Source organism: Rhea pennata, chromosome 7, assembly GCF_028389875.1.
Source record: "Rhea pennata isolate bPtePen1 chromosome 7, bPtePen1.pri, whole genome shotgun sequence".
NCBI lineage: Eukaryota > Metazoa > Chordata > Aves > Rheiformes > Rheidae > Rhea > Rhea pennata.
Window position 1 is genome coordinate 33,010,696 of NC_084669.1, and position 12,809 is coordinate 33,023,504.

Genomic DNA, 12,809 nt, shown 5'->3' on the forward strand with positions numbered 1-12,809 from the left:
TAGGGAAATGTTTCTACTTTCTTTTACTTCCTAACAGTTGTACAAGATTTTACTTAAAACTGCTTTTTCGTTGTTTCTGTGCTCTTTAAATTCAAACTATGATGCCTTAAACCAAATATTGTGGTGAATAGCTAGTATAAAATAGTAAGAAAGTGGAATTGACGAGCCTATTTTCTTTATCCAAGTGAAGGAAATATGAGATGAAACATGAAATACGAATCAAAAAGAACTAATATTATTGAAATAGATTCCATTAAATATTTGGTTCCTATTATCTGAGAGACCATGGAAAAAAAAGTTTCTTTAAAATGTACATTTTTAATTTTCCCTTTTTAACAAGCGTTGTCTATCATACCCACCTTCTGATAAAAGTAAAAAAGAATGGTGATACTGGGCCAGATGAGAAGGCCATCTACTAACCTAATGCCTAATAAATGAGGGGAGAGTAGAGGAACAAGGAAGGCAAGCAGGGATATTTCCCATGGCACATCTGCCAGCTGACAGTAACCTGAGCTCTGCAGATTTTTTTTGAGACTGACTTTCTCTGCTTTATTTTGCTTCTTCACATTTAACAGCAACACTGCTTTCCCTTGCACTTCAAATTTTCTGTAATGTGCCTAAATGTTCCTTCAAAGGTCTTGACCAAACTTAAAAGCTCTGCACATTCCTGTACTGCCTCCTTATACAAAGAGAGGAGAACTCCACTTAGCCTGAAACACTGAATCACTTTGAAACAGGATCTCTCTCACTGCAACAAGTTCTCTCCTACTCTTCTGTTTTATCCTTATTTCTTCTGACTATGTAACAACTGGGAGTTAGTAGGACAGCGCAGGGCAGATCTAAGGCTGAACTGTCTATTCTTTGCTGTGCTCTCTATTACAAAACCACTTTACTATCCCAACAGCCTTGCTTGTGGCACTGCTTTCTTATTCTCCAGGTATCTGTGTGGTTCCTCGGCAAATTAAAATAGAAATATTATTTCTGTGCTCTTTCCTTTGTTGAAAGAGGTGGGCAACTCTCTGACTACCTGGCAAGGACTGGGGTAGGGAGCAGAAAGGGAGAAAAGCTGGAAAGATTTAAAGTTTTGATTTTCTTTTGACTTACAAGGAGGGGGGGGGGGATGAACTCAGCACCAGGCTCACTAAAATGCCTGGATCATTAATAAACTGGTAACTGTATGTTTAAACTTTGTCTTTGCACCTTTCTTCCACCACCTACATGTGTGGAATGACCAAAAAGGAATGGCCTTGACTTTAGTAGGATCACATTCATCTTACTGATTCTATCAAACTCTACTTTACAGAGCCAGCATTAACACAGTGAGATCTAACACATGCACTTATTAACAATATACTTTACAAAGGAAGAAAGATTTTAGTATATCAGTAATATTTTTGATAGTCCCAAAGTGAGAAATACTACTTTACCTGAGACTGTGCATTGACATTGGCTCGATTTGTAACCAACACTTTGACTACTTCTGCTTGCCCAGCGAGGGATGCTATGTGCAATGCTGTGTTTCCTTTCTGAAATGAAAGATGGTGACATTTGAAAAGAGAACAAAACTTGAGCTTGAATACCTGACAATACTGTCAAGAGCATGGTCTGCATTAAAGCATAGTATTTCTTGGGATGAAATACTTAGTGAATACTTCCAGTGGGTAGTTATTCTGGAAGACGTGGACAGAAACCAAGACAGGAATCTACAACTTGTTGAATAAATCTCATCACCAGTAACCTGTGACACTTACTGTAATTTAAAAGGTTGCTAATAAACAATTCCTGACACCACACCAACAATGAAGAACACGCAGCTACTGCTGCAGTGATATCTGCAATCAGCTGGCCGACACCTTGCACCCACGGGATGCGTGTGAACAAGAGAACAGTTAGACAGGCCCGGCTGACCTTTGTCGCTGCGTCCACATTGGCACCTCGCTGTATCAGTTCTGAGACAACTTCTACGTGCCCTTCTTTGGAAGCGAGATGGAGAGCATTCAACCCATTCTGATTAAAAAAAATAAGAAACAAAAAAAAGAAATGTAATGGAAAAGATTGACACAGGTTTTCCCATGTGGCAAACAACACTTCAGGAGATAAATGGTTACATGCCAGTGAGAGGATTTCTTTCAGAAAGTATTCTTATGTGAACTTCATAACAACTGAATTGTACTTCAAAAGTATGAATTCAATCAGGATATAGTAGCTCTGGCGTCTTAAGCTCTATGTGCTTATCCTACGCCCTAATGTAATAAAAAAAATGAAACGAAAGATATTAGCACAATATTCTGCAAGTATTAACTATTCTCCAAGTATTTTTCCAAAACTCTCCCAGTATTAAATATCTCCAATATTAAATAGCACAATGTTCTCCAAGTAGAATTGGAATGATGTCTTGGTAAGGGATAAAATACAAGTTTTAATTGGATAAGATATGTAGACAAGGCTCATCAAAATACAAACTTAAGTTATTGCTGACATGCAGTGCAAATATATAGACAGACTTGAGAGAGAGAGAGAAAGTGTTTACACAGCAAATTTGATCAAAATATTCTTTAACCTGATTGCAAATGTTGATGTCCACTCCACTTTTTAAGTAGTCAAGAGCCTTTTCCAAGTTGCCAGCTCGAGCAGCTCTTAAGTAACTTGCATTTGTGTCAGACTAAAGGAAAAAAAAGAAAAGAAAAATCCCATTAGAAATTAAGGCACAGTATAGAAACACATTCACTTGCCAAAGAAGTTACTAATGATACAACACATTGTACGTGTGTTTAACTAGACATGAAAGGATCCCAAACTGCCTTATCAAATATGGGTTAAACCTCCACCCTTTTTGCTTATGCAAACTCCCTCTGGTATAAATAGGGCTGTCTGCCTGACTAGGCAGCACAAGATTTGACTTCATACATAAACGTGAATTATGCAGAACTGTCTAACATGCAAGGCTAGTAGCCAGGGAAACATCTGGTACCCAGCATGCAAGACAAAATTGTTGAGACTCAGGGTAGGACTCCATGGAAACCATTCTGCTCTTTCAAAAAGTGCCACATCATCTTTAGCGTCCAGGCTGAACAGATTGGGCAAGTAGTGTAAAATCTCACATGACAGATTTAAAAAAACAAAATATAAAATGTTGAAGAACTGGACTACCTAAATTAAAAACATGGCCCTAGGGACTTAAGGCATTGAACAGTCTAATGATGCGATTACATTTTATTTCCTCCATCCTCCCTCACTTTATGGCACATTTTATTTACAACATTTGTCTACATTTCAGCAAAGTAATCAAAATTCCCTAGGAACAGTGTCATTACCTTTACTGCATTTTTATTTTTTCAGCCCTTGCTTTAAAGATTACAGCCGATTAAAGATAGCAAACTTGCTTTGTGATAACTGTAGCTTGAATGTAAGGATGGCAGAAAGGACTGTTAAGCCATGAAAGAGACCACTGAAAGTAATTCTCATGCCTGGAGGGTTTTTAACAACAGGTTATGCAAATATCCACCAAGGATTGTTTAGATAATGCTGATCTTGCTGGGAGCAGGTGGAAAGAACTAGGTTAGCTTTCAAGAGGGACAAATCACAGATTCTTTGTTTTTATCTGTTCCAGGGCTTCCTCTGAGATCATAGGCAGTCAACACATCTTTCTGTGCCCTTTCCTCCAACTAGCATAACAAAAAATGTCACGGTTTCTCCCAGTATCATTTCATCGCAGGGTTTAAATCACTACTAATTTAAATGCTTTAAGACCCTTTAGGGTTCTAAAAAGGCAGTTACTACTGTTAGAGAAAAAATTAAAGGAAATAACTATTGAGAGAAATACAAAACATCCTGGCACCAGTGCTTAGTTAATTATCCAGCGCTTAACTCATTTCTTCATTCCTGATTTTTCTGGATTTCCTATGGACTTGTTTCCTCTCTGGTCACCACAGCTACTGCAAACTGGCTGCTCTGGTTAAGCATTGCCTTCAAAGGCCACTGAAGTAACTGGTTGTGCAGGATGAAGCAATCTTGGGCTTAACCACAATAAAATGGTAAGCTGAATGAAGTCTGTCCTCCTCTTCGTATCAGCATGTGCTGCAAGAACGTTTCACTAACACTTTCAATACAACGATCCCTCTCTTCCAAGGAGAGAAGCAGTGTTTTATGGACTCTTCGTTTCCTTCTGAGTTTTTTACACGTGGCATTAAGCTTTGTGATGGTAAATTACTAACGTACAACCTTCCCAGCTCATAATCATCACTGATCATCACTAAGCAGCTTCCCTAATGTGCTTCCAACAAAACAGCCCCAAAACACCACTGCTTAATTAGGCTCTATCAAAAGCAAGGTGCTGCTATAAACTACATGGCCGGAACTGCAAAGACCATGGGGGGAAATCGCTGCCTTGGGAGACGCAGTAAAACAGTTTCCCTCGGAAGATCATCTGAATTGTGCAATGCAGGAGAGAGGTCATCTTTTCAGCGCTTAGCAACAGCAGCCACTGGGGTAGAAAACGGGTCAGCGTTTTATTGGCATTACCAAAGGTGCGAGGGAGGACTTAATAGCACGGAGCCTTTCCCGTCCGTCCCGGCGAGACGCGCCCCTGCTCGGCGCAGTCAGCAGGTGCACGCTCACTGGCCTCAGCTGTCTGTGGCTGCTCCGGGGTGGGGAAGGGAGGCACCAGGGAAGCTTGCTATGGAAAATCCCTTCCAGCCAGTCGCATTAGCTCATGGCAGACAAGAAACACTGCCGTTACTCAGGAACGGCTGAACCTCTCCGCGTGCTCCAACAGAACAGAGCATACAAATGAAGGAGGGACGATAAATGGCCGATATTCACGTTAACGGCTGGCTGCTGTTAGGCCGTGAGGGAAGAGCAGTGCTGGCGGTCTTTTCAGGCTGCTCTTGGAGTGCCTGCTCACTGGAGAGAGGAAAGGCAAAGGTTAGGCCACGCTTGCAGCGCGGGGATATCCAAAATGCTTCACACCGAGCTAGCTCGGGCACTGCCAACGGATGCGCAGGCTGTTCCCCAAACCGCTGAAGCGGGCAGAACGCCCTCCTTCGCCAGCCGCCAGCTAAAACCCGCTCGCTTTGCTGAAGCTCAGGGAGGCGATAGCAGAGTTCAGCCACTGAGCCCGGAGAGCGGTGCGCACGGGGTCACCGGCGCTTCCGGGGCGCTCGGCAGCCCTCTCCGCTCTGCCTCGGCGGAGGCGAGCGGCGGCGCCGGCCTCGCGGGATGCCAGCTCGAGCGGCCCAGCTCTGCAGCCTCCCTGAGGCCGGGACGTTCTCTCCGACTCAGGCTGACAGGGAAGGGCTGCCGAGCTTTCTCTCTCTTGCAAAATGACCTGAAATGCCTTCTTTTAAAGGCCCTCCACTTCCAAAAAACAGAACAGCCAGCGAGCATTTATCCAAATGTTGCAACAGTTAAGCATAGGGGTCAGTAATCTCCTTTCCAAGTTAAAATAAACAAATAAACACAAATAATTTTAATAAGAAAGCAGACATAGTTCGGTGACTTTGCAACCAAGAGGTGATGAGGATGGGCTCCCAGAGCAATTTCCTGAAGACGACCAAGTATTTTTGTATTCCAGAACCACAGGCATCAACCACTTCCCATTCAAATAAAGAGTGAAAAGTCAGAAGATAAAATTCCTTTTAAATATGGGTTTGCCCGTAGCACGCTCTTACATTGTGTTTTGCCCCGAGTGCAACACCACAGTAAGACAATTTTAACTCCCACTCTGCCCCAAGTTTTGGGCCTTCTAAGTGGTATCTGTTCTTGCCTTTAGACAGTATTTTACAGTTTACAGTCGTTTCCCATTAATATATTCTATTATTATTTCAACCAGACCCACTGAATTCTCCAAATACAGCCATCTTCAGAAAACAGTTTAAAATAAAACAAACTGGAAGCAGCACACAGTAAACCAGCTGCACCGGCCTGCTTCTCAACGTGGAAGCCAACTCAAAGCCACTGAATCCCATCCTTCCCTCGCAAAATATAAACGTACCCTGCAAAATATCACCGAGGCCAGCATATACAATCCCTGGCTGTCTAAACAAGGTTTGTTTACCATAGCTCAACAGAAATCTTCCATCTTCCAGTCTTTCCAAGTATTTTACACAAAGTTTATTTCTAATTATACCTTAATAATATACCTTAATAATGACGTTTTTATTTTGCGCAGGGGCAATAAAAAATCCATATCCTACTGCTTTCCAAGTCATCTGGAACAGAAATACTTGATTTTGTTAAACAAAGCGGCGCTCCTGCACTCCGACACGCAGCGCGCGGGTGACCTGCAGAGCGGTTACGCGCCGGCCAGGCGCCTCGCGGCTCTGCCCTGCCCCTGCGGCCGTGCACCCGCCCCGGCACCGGGAGCGCCGAGCGCGGGCAGGCCGCAGGGAGCCGGCCTGAACCGCGGGGATACAGCTCAACTGCAAAATCCGGCCAACTAAGGGGAACAAGCGTACGAGACACCTGAACCACCGTTTTCATGATTCACAGATCAATGCTGTAAAAAAACCCTGCACAAAACCGTCTTTAAAAATGGATCCAAAATACCAATCCAAAATAGTTTTGTATTTTTGAATATAAAGTTTTCTCAACTGTACATTTCTATTTTAAGTCTAAATTCAAAATAATCTTTTATATTTTTTATTTTTTAAATACCAAAATAGAGTGGAAAAATGTCATTTCTAATCTGCATCCCATCTTGTTTAAAACAGACTGTTGGCATCCACGGTATAACCTGCAACTGCCTCTGTATTGCACAGGCGGATATTGCTCCTAAGAGCTGGGGCTTGAATCACTGAAGGATTTAAAAAATCAAACACGCATAACAATAACATTAATCATTTACCTGCATTGCCATCATGCATAGGAGCCCACGCCAAAGACAGATCAAGACAGCGTTATGTTAAAGTCATCAAAAAACACAATAGGGAAAAAATAGATTTTAGTTAGAAATTCCCAACAGATCTCTCAGAATATCCATGCAGGTGACTGTTCCCTCAGTGGTTTCTATTCTTAATATACACACTTCTATACTAGCTGGCATCTGAAAGTTAAGTGCCCCAGAGAGCATGTTCACAGGACATTTTCTTAATAGATTAAGAAAAAAAAACCCACAGCTCTCCAGTCTTTGCTATTTAAACCTCAATACTCATGAGAGGCTCTCTGCATGCTAGCTACATCTGCAGATCTGCTTTGTTTTTCTTTTCTTTTTTTTTTTTTTTTTTGTAATCAATTCCAACATGAAATGAAGTTGAAAATTGGCTTTTGATTTTCCACCATCTTAACAAGCATCAGGAGAACAACAGGCACGGGCCGCGCATCAGAAGCTCCTGCATCCTAGACGTCCCTGCAGGCAGCCACAAACGGCAGCCCAGGATTCCCGCTTTCAGGCCCTGTCCCCCAAGCCGTACGCAGCTCCTTACTGTGTTCCCTGCGCATGCTACCTTTTGAATCTCTATAATCACATTCAAATTGTAACTCTGAGGGAGAGAGAGAGACCTCAGATTCTGTGCACAGTGTTTAGCTCTGGAATGGCTATTTGGACAATATTGCAGAAATACTGGATTTATGAGAGTATCAGTATTGATGTATGCATAATAACAAGCTTTTCCTTCACAGATGGTAAGACTTTGTTCCTTCATTCCACTGTATTTCTTGAAAAGGTGACTATTTCTAGTTTTAAGATATGCATAAATGTAGATGACTGGCTAATGAACATAGTTTTCAATGTAACTATATATATATATATAATATATATATATGTATGTGTATATATATATATATATATATATATATATATATATATAAAATTCTGTGCATTCCTCTTCCAGATACTATACTATAAGAAGTCAACTCAGATGTGAAGCAGGCTGACCAGCTTTTGCCGACCGTGGGCTGCCTGCAGCCCTGAACAAGTTATCCAGCCTGGAGCTTATTTTAACAGCCTCCCCATGGGGATGCAGCGGGGAAGGGCTGAAGGGCTGGAGCAGGAGTACTGCGCTCCCCAGCGCCAGGCTCCCGTCCCATGCTGGATGGTACGGCCTGTGTCGTACAGGGGAAAGGCCCATACGTCACATTTTGAGGAGAAGCCACAACAGTTAAAAACATGTTTATTATAGGAAAGACTAACTTCTACATCACTTGGATATTAGCTTAAGCCTCCATTTTCAAATAGGAAAAAGCTGATTCTGACTCACGCTAGTAAATACATATTCAGGATCTCTTCCTCCAAATGCTCCAAGTGAAGTAAGACACTATTTAGTATGAGTAAAGACAGAAAAAATATTAGTAAATGTTGCAGTGTCTGTTAGCTCAGGCACTAGCCTGGCTTTCCCATGGAGGAAACTAGAGAGGATCCTTCCAGAAAACTGAGAGCATATTTATTATTTACTGAGCCCTCAAAGTGCAAAGCCATTATTTTCAATGGGCGCAGGCACCCTCCCATACTGATGGTATTTTTATTATGCTCATCTCTCTTTCCTTTGTGTTCTGCTTACAGTGGTTGCTTTTTCAGTTAAAAATCCAGTCTCTTTTTCACGTTGAGAGCAGGGTTTTGTTTTTCGCTCCATCTTTAACAGTAGCTGTTGTGAAGGGAAACCCCCAGCAGGTTCCCATTGTGCTGGAGCAGGATGCATCCTGGCTTGAGTCCCAGTGGAAAGATGCTAACCATGCCTAACGTGTGTTGGGGGCGGGAGGGGGGGGGGCAGTGACCTCATTTTAAGGGATAAACTTATGTTATTTCATTTGGAAACCTGTTTAACAAAGCTAGTTTTGCAGCAGCCTGAAATGATCTGAAAAAACAAATGGTAACATTTTTGCTTGTTATGATAAGGGAGAAATACCGCAGCTGATTGCATTCTTCTCTGCAGTAGGCCCAGTGCTGATGGGTACTAAGTACTACACTGGAAACTGGAGGTCCTCAGCATTAATTTTGAATTTTCTTCCAAAAGTTGTTACCTTCATTCACTAACTGATAACATTTTATTTCAATTTAGTTATACAGGCCAGTTAACAACAATGTGTAAACCATGTGAAATAAATGATCTTCCTGGGGAGACCCTTCACACCAGTTCTCCAAGTAAGTGTATCCTTCATACCCTTTTTACTACCTCATAACTAAATCTATATTACAGAATTTTGCTCGTATCTTTTTAACTAGATAGTGAGCTAGCTGCATTGAATTGGAAGATGATCTTTTCTCTGTGCAAATGACTGCGGCTGTCCTCATGCTTTTCATAACAGACTATCGTACGTGTTTTTTCTGATAAGAATGTGACAGCCTGGGGCCAACTGCTCTCTGCAGTTCTGCTGTTAATTATCCTTCAGAGAAATACTTTTGGGATCGCAATCGTAAACACAACCACAGGGCAACAAGAAGAGCTCCATTCCTGCTGGCTGACAACTCACAGGATAAATCCTTGGCTAGGAAAGTAAGCTGTTTTGAATATGACTGCAGCACGAGAACTGATTTAATTATTGGCTAAAAACAAAAAATACCCCTCTAATGGTTTGTCCTATTACGCATCTTAATCCTTTGACCATATTCTTGTATTGTACATGATAAAGGAGTAAAAATATTAACTGGCCCCCTTCAAACTATGTAACTATGATCAGTTTTCCACAAGTTAATAAATACACTGGTTTCAGACTGGGTGAATTTCCTCTCCCTGGAGAACGGAGACTAAAAGCCCTTATATTAGTACAACCAATGCATCTGAAACTATAATGAACCATACTGCAACAGCAGAGGCTCTATCCCCGTGCAATAATTGATCTGAATGTACAATCATACATTAAGCAGTCTAAAAGGAAGTCTAAAAGATGCATTTTAGATTCAGCTCCATCTTTCTAGAAATCCTCCTAAAACAGCATCTTGACCAAAACAGGAAAACATTCAAGCAAATAAAGAAATCTCTTTCCTTGTTGGACCATATGTCTAGATAAAGTCTTCAGCATGCAGATTTAGTATACACCATTTTCAACATTGCTTGCAACGCTCTACCTGTTAGTCATTCTCAGCCAAATACTGAGTCTGTCACTCGCTGTTATTGCTGAAAATAAAGCAACTGTATTTGAGTACTAGATTTCTGAAAAAGACCCAGAGATGGCAAGGCTGATAAACACAAGAATATTTCAAATTTTCCAATACAGGAGCTATATATTATTCCTTTTAACAGCATTAAGAGTCTATAGTGAGTTATTTGTTAAAACCCACAGTAATCTGCTATGAAGCTATAATGTAGCTTTCCTGCTGTACAAGTTTTTTAGACTTTACAAAAACAGTCTTCTTAAAGAGATTATAAATCTAGTCAGCCTTGTGTCTCTTTAAATGCCTGAACGACTGATTCCTAAGAAAATTCATGGAAATGAAAAGCAGCTGTTATTCTTTTGCACAAAGGACGTGTGACGTCCAAGGCACAAAAGACAGAGAATTAGACACCTACTTCTAAGTGGGAGACCTTCCCCTAACATCTACATATTATATGGATGTTATATTCAACATGTTGTGCTTTGAAAATCTCCCTCAAGCTATCATCTCGATGTTATTTTCTTGTCACTACAGATACTAAAGGATATTAACAACAAACACGGAATGAATTAACTAGAACTCCAACAAAACTAACAGCTAACCAACAACTAACATCTGACAGTTCAAAAGCAAATACCCAAACCAGTCCCAAACCGATTTCACAGGGACGACATTCAAGCAGCAGGTGAGGGTCTGCACTGCTTGGAATCCACGGAGCAGGTTGCACAGATGAGGTTTTGAACACATTAGAAATTTGATGGGTCAGCTTCCCCTAAACAAGCTATGGAACTAGTTTACTAGTATGAATATGTTAAATTAGTAAGATCAAAAGCAAGAGTCTTATTTCCCAGGACTACAAATCGATGTTCAATATATACTACTCAACTTTCCGAGCAGGTATGATCAGTAAATAGGGAAAACTATTTTCTTTTAATGTGGAAATACAGTTCCCTAAGCAATGAAGAACTTGGCCTATATTTCAAATATACAGGCTATCAAAGTGCCCTCTGTGAAAAGACGAACTTGAATGACATGCTAAATTTGGACACACTTTATTCAAGACTATAAAACCAATGATGTTGAGCCAGGAGCACAGTGTGACTCGACAGTCGGAGAACCAGACCCCTCTGCAACCAACTCACATGCATAATCTATGAAAAGGATCTGATATACTCAAGGGCAAGAGATTTCAGCATCTAAAATTCAAGATGCAGATTCCCCACTCTGACCGCCTCACTTGTAGAAGTTTCTTTCTGACTCGGGAAGAAACTCCTGAGTCTGTAATGACTCATCTCTCACTCTCTAGAGTTTTCCCATCATACATTTACAAATACAAAATAAATCACTGGCTTTCATAACTGCTACCACAGTCACAGAGAGCTAGAGAAGGACTGGATGTGCTTAGAGCGTTTCTTCTTAAGTTTATATACACCTCAAGATAATAACTCTCTCATGTCAAGCTAGATGAGATGTCATTGATCTATTCCTGTTATTTTTCTCTCAGAAACCAAGTACCTAGTGAGCATGGAGATAAATTCAGTATACCTCAGACTCAAATTTAAAGCCATTTCCATGTCAAAGCCCTATTCTTCAGATCACCGAATGAAGACATGGATTATGGCATTCAGCCCACTGCCTGCTCTCTGTTTACATCTGATTTCAGAATTAAAATCTAGAAAGGAGAGGAAAAAAAATTCAGCAGACCTCAAAAGGCTTTTTAAACTGTACGTATTTGTCTATAATTTCAGATACATCCTCTCTGAAGTTAATGGGAAAAAACAGCAGTATGAACCTAAAATCAGATAATATTGCTGATTTTAGAGAGGAAGACATTCTATACACTTAAAATAATTTCTTTGTAAAAAGGAAAAAAAAAGAAAGAGGGTATATATGCTTCCATCAGATGTAGTAAGGTGGAAGCTAGTGGTAAAAGTGGAACTAATTGCATGTTGCTGCAACCAAAATGCACATAGTCCCTAAACATATCATAGTAAACAAGCTATATAAACTGTAGACCAGCTAAGCTACTTAACCTTCTACAGAACTAAATAAACTATTAAGAACTTCCAGTACAGAGAAGTTAGAGACAAGTTAAAAGTTAACTATGTTTCTTTCTATTTTATGCCTGCTTTTGAACGTATCCATCTAATTCTTCAATACAAAACAGGGCTCCCTGAAAGCTTGAAGGAATTTAACTAGAAAGATCATTTGAGGATAATTGGCCAAGCCATTTCTGAAGTGAAAATAATACACACAACCACCAGTTTATTCTACATGTATTACAAATCTTGCTTGTAATTAAAGTTTATGCTTTTGTGGACTTGAGAGACTACTTTATTCTAGAAACTTTTGATACGCTGTTTGGGATCCTTACAGGATTTGCACACCTATATCGGTTTATAATTGCCAATTTTACAGGTTTCCTAACAGGGATTATAACCTCTGTCAGAAGCAAAGAACCTCCTCCAACCTGAACACCTTGTTAAAGAGAGTCTCAGCTGGGAAACCCACACAGCTCCTGTGTCAGACACAGATCTGAAGGGTCAGAGGAAATTATCTAAAGCGTCCCGAGGTATTGAGAGGACTTCAGGGGCAAGATTTGCACCACAGCACATAAACCTCTTAAGAGTTGATTCCGCAGAGGTGGTTTAGAGGTGTCGCACGGGCTTTATGGTAGCAGTTTACCTTAAGGAGCAGAAGGGGTAGCATTTACTGAACACCCTGTCCTGACACCTGTGCGTAGCTCTGCTGTGAAATACATCTGCCCTAGTAGGATGAGCTG

At 40.8% G+C, this 12,809-nt stretch overlaps 1 protein-coding gene across 1 annotated transcript in view; it reads right to left on the reverse strand.

The window, feature by feature from the left end:
- The window catches only part of ANK3 (ankyrin 3), a 204,877-nt gene that overhangs the window by 143,204 nt on the left and 48,864 nt on the right, over window positions 1-12,809 (reverse strand). Inside the window, exons 2-4 of the mRNA XM_062580702.1 lie at window positions 2,561-2,662; window positions 1,909-2,007; window positions 1,428-1,526 (exon numbers count right to left, since the gene is read on the reverse strand). Of these exons, the coding sequence (XP_062436686.1) occupies window positions 1,428-1,526; window positions 1,909-2,007; window positions 2,561-2,662 (300 nt within the window). The remainder of the gene's footprint in view (window positions 1-1,427; window positions 1,527-1,908; window positions 2,008-2,560; window positions 2,663-12,809) is intronic.